At 39.8% G+C, this 18,369-nt stretch overlaps 1 protein-coding gene across 3 annotated transcripts in view; it reads right to left on the bottom strand.

Annotated features, from left to right (window-relative positions):
- The window catches only part of LOC125451825 (TPR and ankyrin repeat-containing protein 1-like), a 93,365-nt gene that overhangs the window by 33,556 nt on the left and 41,440 nt on the right, over positions 1-18,369 (bottom strand). For all 3 annotated transcript variants that reach the window (XM_048529451.2, XM_048529453.2, XM_048529452.2), the window contains exons 8-14: positions 16,844-16,985; positions 13,351-13,491; positions 10,091-10,258; positions 9,819-9,989; positions 7,728-7,973; positions 7,371-7,544; positions 1,322-4,177 (exon numbers count right to left, since the gene is read on the bottom strand). In XM_048529451.2, the coding sequence (XP_048385408.2) occupies positions 1,322-4,177; positions 7,371-7,544; positions 7,728-7,973; positions 9,819-9,989; positions 10,091-10,258; positions 13,351-13,491; positions 16,844-16,985 (3,898 nt within the window). The remainder of the gene's footprint in view (positions 1-1,321; positions 4,178-7,370; positions 7,545-7,727; positions 7,974-9,818; positions 9,990-10,090; positions 10,259-13,350; positions 13,492-16,843; positions 16,986-18,369) is intronic.

Below are 18,369 nucleotides of genomic sequence, written 5' to 3'. Positions count from 1 at the left end.
GAAAGTTGCGGTCCTTGAAGAACTTGGACATCCGGGATGTGCGGGAGTGGAATGCCTCATCATGGGAGCAGATGCGGCGGAGGCGGAGGAATTGGGAATAGGGGATGGAATTTTTGCAGGAGGTGTATTCTAGGTAGCTGTGGGAGTTGGTGGGCTTGAAATGGACATCAGTTACAAGCTGGTTGCCTGAGATGGAGACTGAGGGGTCCAGGAAGGTGAGGGATGTGCTGGAGATGGCCCAGGTGAACTGAAGGTTGGGGTGGAAGGTGTTGGTGAAGTGGATGAACTGGCCCCAAGATGACTTTCCACATTAAGCAGAGGTTCACCTGCACATCTGCCAATGTGGTATACTGCATTCACTGTACCCAGTGTGGCTTCCTCTACATTGGGGAAACCAAGCGGAGGCTTGGGGACCGCTTTGCAGAACACCTCCGCTCGGTTCACAATAAACAACTGCACCTCCCAGTTGCAAACCATTTCCACTCCCCCTCCCATTCTCTAGATGACATGTCCATCATGGGCCTCCTGCAGTGCCACAATGATGCCACCCGAAGGTTGCAGGAACAGCAACTTATATTCCGCTTGGGAACCCTGCAGCCCAATGGTATCAATGTGGACTTCACCAGCTTCAAAATCTCCCCTTCCCCCACCGCATCCCAAAACCAGCCCAGTTAGTCCCCTCCCCCCACTGCAACCCAAAACCAGCCCAACCTGTCTCTGCCTCCCTAACCTGTTCTTCCTCTCATCCATCCCTTCCTCCCACCCCAAGCCGCACCTCCATCTCCTACCTACTAACCTCATCCCGCCTCCTTGACCTGTCCGTCTTCCCTGGACTGACCTATACCCTCCCTACCTCCCCACCTGTACTCTCCTCTCCACCTATCTTCTTTTCTCTCCATCTTCGGTCCGCCTCCCCCTCTGTCCCTATTTATTCCAGAACCCTCACCCCATCCCCCTCTCTGATGAAGGGTCTAGGCCCAAAACGTCAGCTTTTGTCCTCCTGAGATGCTGCTGGGCCTGCTGTGTTCATCCAGCCTCACATTTTATTATCTTGGATTCTCCAGCATCTGCAGTTCCCATTATCACTGATACAATTTGCAGCTTGGCATATAGTTTGATGCCAAAAGCCTGAGCGATCTCTAAAACTTTCAGGGAAGAAGGGCCAGAAGGATTCTAAATATATAGGAATTTGGTGATAAAGTTTCCAGTTCAAAGGACAAAAATAATGTGCAAAATTCTAATTACTTCTTCATTATAACAAATATTTTTCACGCTAATTTGCAGTTAATTAATTTATCAAACAGCAGACTGAAGGAAATACCTGAATGTGATCGGTAGTTCTGATGAAGTTGGTAAATTCTGCTAGGCACTGCCACATTGCACTGTTTCTTTTCATTTTGATTGGAATCATGGGCATAATAAAAAAGGGAACGTAAGTCACTAAAGCGGAAAGCAACCCCTTTCATTATGCTTTGAGCCGTGTCACCAGTAAGGAACATGCAATTTGGGTCATTGATACTTTTCATGAGCGTGGCAAGCTCTGCTTGGGTAAAGTCCTGTATTTCATCCCCATAAAGTTCATGAACAGACCACAGCAGTACATCTGACTTGGATAATCGCAGTGATATGCTGTACAACACATCCTCCTCATCAAAGTATCTAAACTGTGATTTTATCTGCTGATATAAGCAGAACAAATGGTAGATTTCAGTTCTGTCTTCCTGGAAATTTGGTGCTCTCTTCTTTCCCAGTTTAATGTACTGTTCTTCTGTAAGGTAACCTTGAGGACTATTTAAAGCTTCAATAGAACCCTTCAAAAACGATTTGATCTCTTTCCACACTAAAGCTGGATTAAAGTGAGATTTGCCTTTTACCATCTTTGGCCAAAGATCCCTCGCAAATACGTCATAAGTCACAAAGGTACGGGGATCAGATTCTTTGGTATGACCCTCTACAACCCTACTTTCATCATCCAGAAAATCTCCCTCATTCTCCTCTTCTTCATCCTCATCTCCTAAATCTGGTATCGACATATCTTCTTGAACAGACCAACCCACAATTGTGCGTTTCAGGCTGCCATCTTCATTTCGAGGGAAAAAAGGATCTGGCAAGGATGCGTCAATTAACAGCAGCAATTGCTTTGAGGTTAGGAACAGCGGAAAGTTCTCATCCTTAATGTCCTGAAGTCTGTAAATACTAGGTTCCAGAGGTGTGAAGTGGCTTGTAGCTTTGGTAGACTTGCTAAGCTCTATAAAGTTTTTCAAGACTTCCTGACACAATACGTGGTTTTTGGTAACAAAGATTTGGTGCAAGTGTTCAAGTTTATCAGCCACACCTGGATTCACCAGAATATCTTCGTGGGCATTTGTCAAATCACTGCCACAGCCATCAAATGCCATTCCATTTCGATCCAAATCACAGGTTTGAACCACAGATTCAAATTCCTCCTCGCAATTTACATTATCAGAGAAATCTCTTCTATCATCTTTCACTGCTGATTCTTTTTCTTCATCATCCATCAGCCCTGTTTTCCACTTATGCCATACCTGTCTCACCAACCAGGGGTTTTCAACTTGTGTCTTCTCCCAGTAAAGTTGGAAATGTTTCCAAAGTCTGTAGAGACAGCAAGTAGTCTTCCCTGTTCCACTTCGGCCAATCAGAATGATTGCCTGTAATGGTTTAGGGACAAGGTCAATTATTGCATATTCTAACTCACCCACTCTGAAAGGATATTCAACTCTGGTCTCTAGATTAGTAAGGATATTAAGAGCCATATTGGTGCTAAAGCTATGGAATTTCATTATATTGTACTCCGTTTCCACCGCACTAGCGGGTGGGAAGTATTCAGGTACTTTTTCTTTTGGATCTTTGCAATTGACACATTCCATAAAGAATAACGGGATTCTCTTTTGGACATTTAAACTTGAAGTAAGCACAGCTTTGTTTATTCCTTTAAGCTTCTTGCGGAGGATGCAGTTTTGCCCACGGTCATATGAACTGCAGATCATATCCAATGCCCGGTTAAGTTTATTGTGGTCTAGGATGATATCCCATATCCGAATGATCTCACTATATACCCTTCCTGTGACTCTCTCTTGAGGATGAGAAGAAAACTCTGATTCAAAAATCTTTTCTGGCTTTTCACTGCAACGTGGTGAAAAATCCACTGCCAGTTCCCAAAGCATTCTTGCCCCTTTGTCAAGTTTAGCTTCATAAAGCTTAATGGGGCTGTTCAGATGCTTGAGTGGCTTTTGCAGGCTCTGAGTCCATTCTCCATTTCCAAGTTGCTGAATCACCTTTACAACTTTTGTTTTCATTTGCTGAGGTACATCTCTGCAACTGAGCTTTTTCAGTAACTCTGATGTGCATTCAATCTCCCATGTCATATTATCAAAGTCCAGATCCTGCAAATCGGTCACTTCTTCAGGGCTTGGATCTTGCTGCACAGTACAGTTTGAATGCTCTGTGGTCTCATTCAACATCACATCTTCAAAATTGTCAGCGTTTTGTGAGGAACGTGTTTTGAAAGCTGGAGTTCTCGATTCCAAAGTCTGAGGTGAATCATTGAGCGAAGTGTCAAAACTGGGTAGTTTGGAACAGCTTGCTTCTACTGGTGTCTCAAGCACATTAAGTTGTTGAATAATTTTTCTAATTTCATTCACTAGGATTTCTTCCACTGTCAAAGCAACATTTGATTCATCCCTTGATTTCAGTGGATGCCCTTCTAATTCCACTTTAAGAGAAGCCTCAGAGGGACCATTTAGTGGCATCTGTCCAGCAGACTGTGAACTTTCCACCTTATGATGAGAAGGTCGCTTTCTGCCCATTGCATTCTTCATATTTCTTGAAGTTCGTGACTTCTGACTCTGGTCATTTTGTTCTCTCTTCTTTCGATTTTTTGATATTGCTTTATTCCACAGGATGAAACGTGGGTCATCTTTTTTGATTTTGTACATACATTGCTTCCCTTCCTTGTTTTTTATCTTGTTGTTGATTTCAAACCTGCTTAGCAGATCCATTATTTCTTCATGATTTTTAGAGTAGGGTTTATGAAATATAATGTGCAGCAAGGTATTTCCATTGTTATCCTGAGAGCTGGGATTGAGATATGGATAATGAGCTGCATTAGCGCTGTACTTTTCCAACAGATATTTCAAAATGTGCAAACCAATCTCATCTGAAAGTAGAAAAGAAAAAGATCACACAAGACATTTCAACACTAAAGTCAGCAACACAGAATCTGTCAATATACACATCACATTGTAGCACACGATGTTGCTCAAAAAGGTCTTTTGTTCAAAATGTCTGTACCTATATTATTCACTATCAACTACTCTAAACTCACTCCTGTTCATAGTGTATCCACCTCTGAAGACTGTCATTTTAAAAGTAGTTATGTAATTCTCGTTTTTTAGTGTTTCTGGACTCTGCTTCAACGATGTCCTCTGGCAAGAATTCAACATTCTGAATATCCTCTGTTTAAAGGAATTAGACTTTCCTTTTCATACTTATGATTGATCTCAAACTTTTGACTTTTAATTGAAATTTCATGAAACCAGCCAATGAAATCTGACACTATTTACTCTATTGTGATCATTTAATAATCTTGAAGACTTCTTACAAGTTACCAATACTTGCAAAAATAAAAATCCCTGGCTTCTCATCATCACTCCTTGTAGCAATAAACACAATCGTAGCAACAGTCGCAGGAACCTGTTACAACTTCTATCCTGCCTATACGGGAGAATCTAGAAATACAAATAGTGTAACAACAGCCCTCCTTCATATGGATTTGCAGTAATGTGTCATGGTTGGGTCAGCTTTGTCCTGTAAGTCAAATTCCTACCTATTGCTTCCAGATAGTGATACTACTATATCACAAAACAAATTTTATTTGGAACGAAGGAGCAGAGTAGGTGTAAATGGGAGCAGATCAACTTTCCCACACTGTTTTTAAAAGAGGACCAACAAGAATATGGTCAGTTGGTGCATGAATTTCTGGTCAAAAGGAGGAATCTAGTGATTTGACAGGTAAGGTAATGCTTTGTACGTTACCAAGTTACTTTCATGATTTTATGTTCAGTATTTCTAGATATAAAAATCAAGGATTCAGTTTGCCTTGGGTTGTGAAAATAACTTGAAAAATCCTCAGAGACAAAATTAGACTTGTCTAATTACAGTAGAAAAATGAACTTGTGTGAATATGGTCACACTTTTGTGGTGTGAACCAAGTTTGACCCCTTTTCATACAAATGCTAAATACCCTGGATGTTGGAAGTCTGAAATAAAAGCAGAAATCGCTATGAAATACTCAGTATGTCAGGCAGTAGCTGTGCAGAGAAACACAGAGCTAACATTTCAGGTCATCAGAACAGGAGACACACAGAAATGTGGAGTAGTTAAACCAGTAGAAGGAAGTAGGAGCCAAAAAGAACAGATGAAAAGGTCTGTGACAGGGTGGAGGAGTCGGTATATTAAATAACAAAATTGTTCATGATGCGCTACCCAAAGAGAGCAGTAATGGGTATAGTGAATAACAGTGGTGTCCAAATGAGATATGAATTGCAGCGCAAAGCCACCCGAACATGACATGTATGGGCAATGACTAACCCAGCAGAAAGAAAGAAAAAGAAACAGATGATGATGGAGGAAATAGCTATGATCGCAAGTTGTTGAACTCAACGTTTCGTCCAGGAAGCTGTAGCACGCCAAGTTGAAAGATATGATGTTACTCTTCAAACTGTGCTCAGGTTCAGTGGAGTATTGTAGGTAATGGACAGAAGGTTAACTTGGGGGGATGGTGGAGGATTAAAATGACACATAACCAAAAGCTTGGTGCTTATAAACGGAACAACGTGTTCTGCAAACAGCTCACCCAATCTGCATTTTTTCTCTCCAGTTATGCACGGAACTCTCAGCATATTACATGGAAAGGAAGGGGAGTAAATCACTATTTTACTTGGAAGGAATGTTTGAGCCCTTAGACAGTGAGCATGCAGGAGATAAAAGAACAGGTGCTACATCTCCTTCACTTACAGGGAAAAGTGCAGTAGGAAGTGCATTACATCTGTTAGTGATGACTGAGGAGTGCACAAGGGCATCATGAAGGAATGGATCCCACAGAATACCAAACGTGAAAGGCAGAGGGAAGATGTGTTCGATAATTACCACACATCACCAGCAAAAATGGTAGAGAATAAATCATTGAATAGAGTGGGTGGAAGGAGAGGACAATGGAACTCCAGCATGGCTCTGGGAGACAGCAGAGTAGGGTGAGAGTAGCAGCAAAATCCCAAAATAAAAAGCTTTGAATGAAACATACATGTCTGACAATACTTCAAAAGTGGAGATCCAGTACAAACAGTTCATTCAATTTGAGGTATTGCTGGATTTTACCTCTGAAAATGATCAGGGATCATTTTTATGTCATTTTAAATCAAGGAATTTCTCTAGTGGGAGTGGAAACAAAGTTCCAAAGTCTTTCTTTTTGGTAATTTAGACCAGACCAGCAGAACTTTGAGAAAAGTGGCAGAGTTGAGTGTGATTTCCACCACAGTAACTCCACAACTGAATTTTAGGAATGTAAGTCTTTGGAATAAAAGAGGGAAGTAAATGCAGTTCAGGTCAATGTTGTATTGTAAAATTAAGGAAGAAACAAAATGTTATCACTGCAACCACTTAAAAATATACGAAAATTTAATTGTGGAATTTTTTGATAGATGGCAAGGAGGCATTTTTGAGTTTATGGAACAACTGCATTTGGGGTAAGAGAATCATTGTAGCATGGAAGGGGGCCACTCGAACACTTGAATCTGTCCTGGCTCCCTGTACACCAAATTTACTCAGTGCTATTCCTCAGTGCCCTATATGTAAGCACGACAAATTTATTTTCTCTAAGTACCTGTCCAATTTTCATATGAAATTACTGGCTGTCTCTGCTTCCACCACCTTTGTGGACAGCATGACCCAGATCATTATTACTCATCGTACACCATTCTTAGCACACACTTCTCAAATTTGTTGTCATCAGAAAATTTCAAAACTTTTCTCACAACTTAAATATCCAAGTCATTTAAACATGATAAAAAAGACAGTGATCTTAGCACTGGCCCTAAGAGAATATCACTGTCCATCATTTTCTAATTTGAAATTCAACTATTCACCGCATCGCATGGTTTTCTGTCTTTAAGCCGGCATGATCCTTAATTTTCTTTACCAGCCTGAAATGTCCTACTTTGTCAAACACAAGCTGTTTTCAATTTCTTAAATGTGTTTCTGCATTTTAATGAAAAGTGATAAAAGGTTTACTCTAATAACTCTTGTGAAGTAGACTTAGAATGAGCTGATAAATTAGGATTTTGTAGTTAGACCTTTTTTGTCGAGAACGATACAAACTGCTGCATGCAGAGGTGTGTCGCCTGGAGTGAGTGTAAGATCCTGTGGATTTCCTCCATTGATCAACAAGAGATGTACAAGTTTGAAGTCATCTTTTTTCAAAGACAGGCATATTGGACTTTCTTTAGTGATAATTCCACAGGGAGAAGCTGCAAAAACAAATGCAAGACTGGATCAGGAAATGTAGTAGAAAAGGTACTTGGATTCATATGCATCCTTTTATGACATCAGGCTGTAAGATGTATTTTGTTACCAACTGAAAACTTCTAACGTTTATCAATGCTGTAATTTGGAAAGCCACAGAATACAAGTGTGTCCTGCAGCTAACCTACCTCCATGGTCCATTAAATTCTGCAGAAGCCATTCTCTGTTCTCTTGTTGGTCAAGATTACCAATGATGGCGCAAAGATCCAGATCAGAGAGGTTACATTTCAGAACCGGCTGTTTGCATTGCTCTTCATTACAACTCCCTGTCAGTAACAGCAAAGCATCATGCCATTTACAGCGGTGAAGCAGCTGTTTGATTAACCTGCTTCCAACCATGCACTCAACATTCTGTAGAATGGCCGCATTAATCTCTGCAAAACAGCACAGAATAAGAAACTAAATGCAGCTATCTCAAAATAATAAAGATCATTATACATTAAGACTTATTTCTCTTTGGCATAGTGTCAGTTCAGTAGTAGTGGAGAAGTGTATAAAATGGACCAATGTTTTCTGGACTTTAGATGAATGAGAGGCAATCTATTTGAAACATTTGAAGATTCAGAGACTTCCATGCAAGGAATGCAGAGCAAAGATACTGCTTCCCTTCCATAGGGGTTTAGAAGTCGGGGCACTGGCTGAAGAAAAGAGGTTAACCACTTAGGATAGGGAATGAGCTGAATGTTGTTTTTACTCAAGTGTTCAGAGTACTTTTGGACCCCAACTCTGAGGGCTGTGAACACCCAATTTGTAAGTATGTTAAGGCTGAGATTAATAGACTTTTGAGCTAAATTAAAGCAATATGGGAACTTGTTGTCAGGCAAGCGGAGTGGAGGTTGAAGATCAACAATAAATTTTACTGAATGGCCAAATCCTCCTATTTTTAATGTTCATCTAACTTGTGGTAATTAGCATTCAAATGATTAAGTCATTCATCTCATCAGCACAATATTCCATTATGCCAAACGGTTAAACACCAACAGCCATAGTCTATCTATTCTGTCTTTACCTATACTTATTCAACCATGTTGTGCTCTGAGACCCAGGCAAGGTCCTTCCCAGCTCTCCACTTGTTTAGATATCACACTCATAAATCTTACTTTCTGTGCAACTAGATCTTCTATCCTATTTAATGATCAGTCCTATAATAAAAAAGCTAGCTTGCACACTTGTGTGGATGCTTTCAATAAAGACTATACTTACCAGGTTACCTTAAAAGTTGGCTCTCTCCAGCGTCAATACGTAGTGGCAGTACTGTATACCATCTACATGATACACTAAAACCAGCTCATCAAGTTACTGTTAACAGCAACTTCCAAACCCTTGAACTCTTATCACTTAGAATGGTAAAGCAGCAGGCGGTTGGGAACAGCACCTCATGTAAGTTCCCCTCCAAATAACACACTATCCTGACTTGGAATTATGACACTATTCCTGCACTGCTGCTGGGTCAAATTCCTGGAAATTTTTTTCCTGCACAATGCTATGATGTGTCTGCACCACATCAAATGTAGCAGTTCAAGGAAGCAGCTTATCACCATCTACTCTTGAGCAATCAGAGATGGGTAATAAGCGCTGACCTTGTAATTCATGTTCATATCTCAGAAGGTAAGAAAAACAAAAATTCCATGTTAGCAACAAACAAAAGGTTTACTTGCATTATCAGTAGTTTCTAAAGCAGCACTATATTAATATTTCGGCCATCACACGAGTGGATTCTTGGCAGGTAGTTTATGCTACCAGTTTAACATTCCAATTTAGGCCGAAGGGCCTGTTCTGCGCTGTAGTTTTCTATGTTCTATAGTGTAGGGGGACATTAATTCACAGGTCGACGCAACATCGAGGGCCGAAGGGCGTGTTCTGCACTGTATTGTTCCATGTCTAATCCCTTATTCTTCCTAGCAGCTCCAGAATTTCACAATTCGAAAGACAGGACCACTTCACTGTGAACTAACCCCTGAAGTCCCTTGACATCAAAATTCTTGCCAGATTTAAAAAAAAGCCAATAATCCTTGCTTCAGCTGCCCACACTTTATGGAACATACAAGAGAAAATGACCTCAATATGTGAAATAACTGAGCAAGAGAATTTAATCTGCTATCCTAGATGATATAGTAGCTGGTTCCCAACATCACAAAGTCAAAACATTAGATTAAAATGTAAATCTGTTTGCTTTACTTGGTCCCATGCTTGGTTGCCATTTAAAAAGCAAATCCTACCTGTCATGGTGGATAGCTGTTGTAGAAACACCTGGACTTGTTTTTGGGCCATCAAGTCTTTACAAGATTCCACTATCTCAGAGTTGCTAAACTGCACAAACTGTTCAACAGCCTCTTCAAATGTAATTGCAGCACAAGCAGATTTATTCTCTTCCATCTGGTTTGCGGTCTCTATGTAAATATCAAATTTTTAAAAAATATTGTAATTTCCAAGTTGCATTTCCAAGCAATTTGTGTGGAAGAGGACATCAGGTATTTTAACAATTCCATACCTTGAGATGCTGGGTCTGTTGCCGTTGCTGAATAATGTTTACTGATAAAATCAACTGCTTTAAAGTTCTTATGTTTCTTCAGGTAGTAAATTGGAAGCTTGTTCTGACGATCATGAATATTGAGATCAGCTCCTAATTGCAGGAGATAACACACATCTTCAGTCTGGCCTATGATGAAAGCCACAGGAGATTGGAAGAAGTTAGCATACTGAAATATATGTTCTGGGTTCTGGAAAATAAATAATTTCTTCAACTGTATCTGACAGGGCAAAGGGATGTTAAATCATCAACTCCAAATTGCTAAATCCTTTGCAATCACACCTGCCAAAACTAATTCCAGTCAGTACCATGAGTTTTTGTCATCCAAAGTTGGTCCTTGAGAGCTAAGCCATTATGTTTCAGATATTCTCTGCCATGTTGACACATTTAACAGTAGATAAAAGCTTTTTCTGTTTTGTTCTAACAGCTTACTTCAGCACCAAGCTCTATAGACTTTTCTTCTGAGATAATTTTTCAGTTCTATCAGTTCTCCCGTTATACTCCTAACAAGTGCCAATCAGAGACAATTTTGTGCTGTAGGCCAATGCTTATCAGGACACTGGCCAAGACACACTTACATAGAACATCACAAAGATTTTAATCCCATCTGCAAGGGATTTGAACCCAGACACACGAGATCAAAGGACAATGTGTAGGAAATAAGGCACAGATATATCAGCCATTCAGCCCAACGAGACTATGCAAGTGCTTATGTTCTTTTTGAGACTCCTTCCATCTTTTATCATCTAAAACTGTATACCTCTCTCTATTGTGTTCTCCTTCATAAGCTTACCTAGCTTTCCCTTTCATGCATCAATATACAAATTTTCATCTGCTCCTCGTGACACCGAGTTCCACATTCTCACCGTTGCTTGAACAAAGATGTTTCTTCAGAATTATCTACTGGACTTCTGGCAACTATCTTATTTTAATGGCCTCTGATTTGCTTTCATAAGAGGAAATGTTCTCACTGTATTCATCCTCTCAGTACAGAACACTAAATCTCATTTGGAAAATCAGTCTGAAAAGACAGAGTTAAATGCACAATGTACTGGAGATTCATCAGGTTGGTCAGCACAATCAACATTAGAGTTAGAGATGCAGCCAGAAGGGATACATTCAGAATTATTGCAATGAAATTCATTTGAGGCACTGGAAGTTAATGAGCAGTTTTTCTCAACACTTAATTCACCACAATCATCTTCACCCCAATAAAAATAGATTCTAATTGTCAGTTCCACTCCACAGAATACATTAAAAATACAGTTCTGTTTTAATGGTGTTGAAATAATAAAATCCTGATGCACAAAACCAACTAATTTACCTACAATGAAGGACAGAATGGTGTATTTTTTCCTCTCTGTCAAGAGTGTGGATCAAACTTCCAAAGTTGCTCTTTTGGATATAAAGGTTAAAGGTGCCTACTCAAACATTCTTTAACATTTTACTTAAGCAAACATTAACTCATTTTTAACATCAGGTTTGACAGTTCCATTTGAGTTTAATGGAAGTTTGCAGAATGAAAACCAAGACATTTCTTCTCAGAACAGAAAAGTTTAAGGGGGAATTTTATGAATATATCCAAAATAATAAGTGTTTGACAGGATAAATAAAGAGAAGCTCTCTCTGCTGGTAGAAAACTGGCAATGGCAGGATACAGATTTAAATGTACTGCCAGAGGAACCACGAAGGAAATGGGGAATTATGGAATTAGCTGAAAGAGTGGAGAAAGCAGATCTAAAACCAATCGTGTGAAGAGAATTGAGTAAAAAGCGGAATTCAAAGACAGGATGACTAAGACTCCAGTGCATTACAATAGCATTCAAGAAGCCTGCCACACGGGCCTGACAATTTGGTACACTGAGTCACCTCTTGGGCAAACTTCGTCTAGGAACTCAGAGTTTCATATAATTGTGGCTTTCTTCAGAAGATCAGTTCTGTAGAGTCATGACAACAACAGTTTATTTAAATGGAAATTTCAGGGTTCAAGACAGGCCTTATGATATCACAAATTATATGAATATAATAGAATATGTTATAAGTTGGGGGCCCAGTATACTTTCAGAGGATCCTTCTAGACTGGTTATGAATATAACTGTAAAACTAGCTTCATTGTCGTGTTGCAGTTTATTTTCATTTTGGAATTTAAAGTCTTAATACAGTGTATCTGTTGGTTGAAGTGATAATTTGACTTCAATGAGATAGGGAGGAGAATCCAGTTTGTTTACATAAGCTACATGTGAAACTGATACAGCATCTACTTTCTATCACTGGGCATCTCTGATGAAAATGTAATTTATTTTGTAACGCAGAATTTAAGTGCAGTCAGGGCAATTAGGAACAAAATGTGATCTTGCCAGATTGTTGTAAAGCAAGAGGTGGTCAGAGAAATGATTCTGATACCAATCTGATAAGTACAGAGCTCCAGGGCAGAATCCTCTGCTCTTGGCAGTGGTATGTTTGAAGGCAGGAAGGACATTAGGAAGAATGGTGTTGTACCCAACGCTTTCTTGCCTCCCAGCAGAACAAAGTTTGACTGGGAAGGTCTGTGCTTGATCCTTCTGTCTAAGTGAATTAAGTCAAAAGTCACACGATACTAGGTTATTTGAAATTGCATGCATTTGCACACTTCAAAAGCTTGTGGTTTCAAATAAACCTGTCGGACTACAAACTGGTGTCGTGCGATTTCTGGTTTTGTCCAGAGCAGTGCAACACAGGCACCTCCACATCACAGCCGAATAAAGTTCTGGGTGGGAAGGCCCGAGATTGATTCTCCAGTCCAGCTGCCAATTTAGGTTCGCGCATGGCCGATTAATGACCATTTCTGGGCCAAGACCTGCGACTGCTGGGATTCTGTCATTAGGCACCATGCCTGGAAGGTCAAACCCTGTGGCAGCTTGTCAGCTGGACAAGGCGTCCTCTCAACTGAATACAGTGTACTTGATCGAGGGGAGTGGACAGGGGCTGGGGTACGTGTACATGATCAATGAAAGCTAGATTCCTCTGCCCTGCAATCCTGTACGTCCTTGGAGCAGCAGCAGCAATAGCTTCCCTCATATCACAAGAGGAGCTTTCACACCATTTAAACAGAGCCGTCACCACAAATAGCTGAACACAGATAGGGCTATCGACCACAACCTGCCACAGTGTCAAAGATAACTGGCAGAAGAATTGGAAGAGTAAAAAATGTACTGATACCGCAGCAACAACTGTTCACTTACACTTGTGCGTATATCCATCCAACCCATTCTGCCAGGACGCCACAATATGTAGAAGGGAGTGCCCATTGTCATCCTGTTGGTTTACCGTATCCTGTAGATTAGGCTTTTGTGAGAAAATCCACTTAAGAAGTTTCCTGTCATCTAAAATATAAGAAATAGATTAGTACGCACAGCAGCAGAGCATCCAATCTCATGTCTCTACTCACCTTATCTGCAGAATGACTTAAAACATAGCAGGTGCAAGAGTAGGTTATTTGGCCCTTCCCGCCTGCTCTGGTATTCAACAGAAGTGTGGCAAATCTTCTACCTCAATTCCACCTTCCTGCACCATCCTTGTATCCCTTGATTTTCTTTGAACCCAGAAGTCTATCAACCTCTGTCTTAAATTTACCCTACAATCAAGCATCCACAGCTCTACTGGACAGAAAATTTCAAAGATACTTTGATTGAAGAAATTTATCCTTCTCAGCCCTAAACAACTGACCCCCCTCATTCCGAGGCTGCGACCCAAATCAGTCAGCAGACAAGGGAAAACATTTTCTTAGCATCTACTCTGTTAGGCCACTAAAGAATTTCCGATTTTTAATTCAAACACGTCTCGTTCTTCTCAACTCTGAGCTTAGTCTAATTTTTCCTAATTTTTGGAATCAGTCTACTGAGTGTTTGCTGCAAGGCCAAATAAGTTGTGTTGCTACTTCCTTAGGCAAAATGCTACCAATACTAACTTTATTAGTCAACACTCACAAAAAATGGCTCAAACAGAAGCAAAGGAAGCAAATTTGTAACCACACTTTGCAAGTACACCTTTGACTGTCAATGAAGGCGTGAAATGTAAGGTGCCATCTAATTGCAAATTTGTCATCTCTCACTGACAGTGCATATTTTTCAGTTTAGGCCATATTAATCACATCATCACATACAATAACAATGAATTATATTTATATAACACCTCCAGATTGATGTGGCATCATCCAAAGGTGTTTCAGAGGACTGCAAGTTATCAAACACCAAGCCACACAAGAGATGTCATCAAAAGCTTGGCAAAAAGAGATAGGTTTCAAGAGGCATCATAATGGATAAAGATGGCAGATAGCATAGATACCACTGCTGGGATGCACAGGAGGCTGGAACTGGAGGAGTGCAGATGACCGGGTGGCGTGAAGTGCTGGAGATGTTGTAAATATAGTGCAGGGAGAGGGTATGGAAGGAATTTGAAAGCAAGGTTTAAACTTTTAAATTTGTGGTGACACAGACCCTGAACCTATTTTTTTTTTTAAAAAGTGGGCATGGAGTGGAGAATGGTGAGTGAACTGGACTGGAGTGAGTTTAAGGATATGGGCAGTACAGTTAATATACAAGATTATTCAGGGTGAAAGATAGGAGATCATCTAAAATAGCAATAGAATAGTCAAATCTAGGAAGTAACAAAAAACGAATGAGGGTTTCATCATCAGATTAAGTGAAGCAGAGATGGAGACCAGTATATACTGAATGAGCAAAAACAAAGTTGCTGGGATAGCTCAGCAAGTCTGGCAGCATCTGTGAAAGAAAAAACAGTTCTGAGGAAGGGTCACTGGACCCAAAATGTTAATTGTTCTTTTCCTTCACACGTGCTGCCAGACCGACTGAGCTTTTCCAGCAACTTCTGTTTTTGTTCCCGATTTACAGCATCTGCTGTTTTTTTGGTTTTTAATATATTGAATGTAATTAGAGATAGAATGGGTATGTCCTAAAATTCATCTCATGTAAATAGTTAGGTCTTAGGCTGTAAATATTGCCCAAGACTACGTTAACATCAGGAAAGTTCACTGTATTCAAAACAAAGAAATTGCATTAGCATAGCATCTTTCATCACCTCAGGACTTCCTAGAATACTTCATAACGAATATGTATTTTGAAGTTCAGTCACAATTGCAAAATGAAGCCAGAATCTAATTTAGAAACAGCATGGTTCCACAAACAAGATTATGAAATGTTAAAACGTTTAAAGTTTCTGTTATTAGTTACAACGTTGTGTAGAATAATTGTGAATTGGAAGACAGGAATCTAGAACTTATTTGTAAAAAAATGATAAGGGAGAATAGTGTGTGGTTCTTTTAAGAAGTAAAGAGCTTTTCTAAACTTAGAGATTTATACAGGAAAAATGAATGCGTCTGTACGTGGCTGAAGACATAGAGCCAGTTCCAAAACTGAAACATACATCAATTAATTGGCTGTGTGCTTAGAAACCGTAGACTTGTTTTGACAACGAGGTAGATCCAGCCAATTAATTCAAACCAAACATTTACCAATTGAAAACCAATTGAATTTAAATCTGATTGTTTTGACAACCTGGGACCAATGCATTTATTAAAAAGTTGATATGTCATCCAAGGTATATAAGGAGAGGGTTTTTGAAAAATTGGTGTGAAAGCGAACCACCATCTGAGAAAAAGCATCTAATTCTCACAAGAAATCGCTAAACTCTCTAAGAAAGCACCATCTATCCGTAAAAGATGCCAGGGCACTTCCAGCAAAGTGTCTTCACAGAAGACTTCAGAGAAAATATCCCTGACAGGCAGATTAGTGAAAAAAAGGAACTTATGACACGAGAACAGCAGAATAAAAGCATATAGACTTTAACAGACTAAGTTGTAATTTATTTTCTTGTTACTTGGGTTTATGCAAGTGGAACTAGTGCTTATTGGAACAGCAGACCAGAAGAATTAAGTTTAGTTAGGGAGTAGTTAGTAGTTATGGGGGAAATTGTTTGATTTGTTTGTAATTCTGTCATTTGTTCCCTGTTAGGGGTAAATAAATAAATCGTTACTTGTTACTTATAAAGTGAATATCAGAGATTTTCTTTCATTTAACATCTCCTTCTCTGTAACATACTGATACATTAATTATCTGACATGGTGATCCCTTAATAGGATTATAGAGCAGCAGTATATATTCAAAGAAGATTACTCAATGAGTGTTCTTTTTTCTCAGCATTTCAACAACTGGCAGACTTATGCGAATTGGTTCCATACTTAGTGCATTCTGTGTGAATGGGCATAGAAGGGCCATGGAGGGCATGAAAGTGGCAAGGAAGGCCTGGAGTTGGCATGGAGAGTGGGTAGGTGAAACGTGGAAACCCGAACTGCAACTAACCTAATATAGACAGAAGCCTACAGAATGGAGTTGGATCTTCTAACCAGCCTTCTTCAGCTCTTGAAATGCCAATCGTGGTGGTGAATATGGTCCATTCTTGGGGTCAATGTGCCTGGTTCCATCTGACCCATCTATCATCAGCAAAAAGGGACCATTCAAACCAAAGACAAAGACAGTCTGACAAAGCTGGGTAATTTCTGCTCTGGTAACAGAAATCTGGCTCAGAATGGCAACCAAAATCAAGTGTATATTGCTTTACAGTAGCATTGAACCTAGGGAGTGCCACCACTGAGTCAAGACTAATACCTGCAAAGAATAACTTCAATAAACCGATTTAATGAAAAACAAAGTTACTTACTGGTCCTTATAGCAAGTTTGAGGATGGAATGAAGTGGGAATGGTCCAATGCTTTCAAGCTTTACACCATGAGACACTAAGGTACGCAACAGGTGTGTTATCCAATCTCTGTATTGGAATGGTCTACGCTCAGGAAGAAAACTCTGGCAGAAGTGGAGGGCGTTGGGGAGAAATAAAAAGGGAAAAGAAGCATTTAAACATAAACCTTGCAAGCAGATGCACGAACAAAAGTGAAAATACTTTGATTAAAACAGATCGAAAGAATTAATTCGCAGAGACATTTGAAACACAAAATAAATTTAGCATCAGGCAAGGGGTCAAGATGAAAAATAATCCAACAGTTTTAGCAAAACTTTGTTCACCAGATGTACAGAGAAATCGCAAAGAAAAAAATTGGTGCCCATGTGCCCAGAAGCACCAGCTTAATTTTTAACATCTCCCCGACGGGTGACAATCAAGGGTAATCAGCAGAATCTATCAAAGGTGATTAATTCATCTCAGGCCACAGCCTATTTTGCAATGGGGCTTTAACGCTAATACAAACGAACACAAAAACTCAAGACAGGTTGTACTAAATGCAAACGAAGTTTAAAATTCAGTGTTTTTTTTGTGCCCATCAAGCTAATTTTAGCTAAGGAAAGCAAAACAGTAGAACAGGAACCCCAGGCCATCCGCTCAAACTACAAGTCTTTTCACATCATTATATTCTAAATTACGTCCACATACACAACAGAAGCTGCTCCTATAAAAATAAGTCAACATTCTGTCACTACAATCCTCCTGTCAACTGTGGTGTTGTGCTGCCTTATTTTTGAACTTCCCCACTCCTTCATCTGAAAGCAAACAAACTTCCAATGCTCCACCTGGTCTGCTTGTCCATTTGCTAACTGACAACTGAATTATAACCATATGCTTTAATTCAATTATCTTCAGCCCTTCTTACAACTTAATATGAAATGTACATTTGAACTCAATTTATTGTGTGCAACAGGAGATTAACTAGTAGGGCCTTTTCCTGTGCTGTACTGTTCAATCTTCTTATTAAAAATTAAGTTCGGGGGCTATTTCTATGTATTAAACCTAACTGAAATACCATTTGAAAGCACAGAAAAGGGAAAAAAAGTTGAAGATTTTTTTTGTTTTGCAGTCCTGAGGACAAGTGCAAGAATACTAACATGGAAGGTAAACATCATTTCATACCGAATAAGAAGTGTCCAGATCATTCAGTTAATGGAATCCAAAAGAACTGCGGATGCTGTAAATGGAGGATCAAAATCAAAGTTGCTGGAAAAGCTCAGCAGGTCTGGCAGCATCTGTGGAGGAGAAAACAGAGTTAATGTTTCGGGTCCGGTGACCCTTCCTCAGAACTTCAGTTTGAAGTTCTGAGGAAGGGTCACTGGGCCCGAAACATTAACACTGTTTTCTCTTTCACAGATGCTGCCAGCCCTGCTGAGCTTTTCCAGCAACTTTGGTTTTATCTAGATAATGGAAACTGAGAGAACAGTGGATGCAGAACTGAGGAAGGTA

Source organism: Stegostoma tigrinum, chromosome 5, assembly GCF_030684315.1.
Source record: "Stegostoma tigrinum isolate sSteTig4 chromosome 5, sSteTig4.hap1, whole genome shotgun sequence".
NCBI classification, from domain to species: domain Eukaryota; kingdom Metazoa; phylum Chordata; class Chondrichthyes; order Orectolobiformes; family Stegostomatidae; genus Stegostoma; species Stegostoma tigrinum.
Note: the sequence above shows the minus strand (reverse complement) of the source record. Positions and strands in the feature narration are given on the sequence as shown.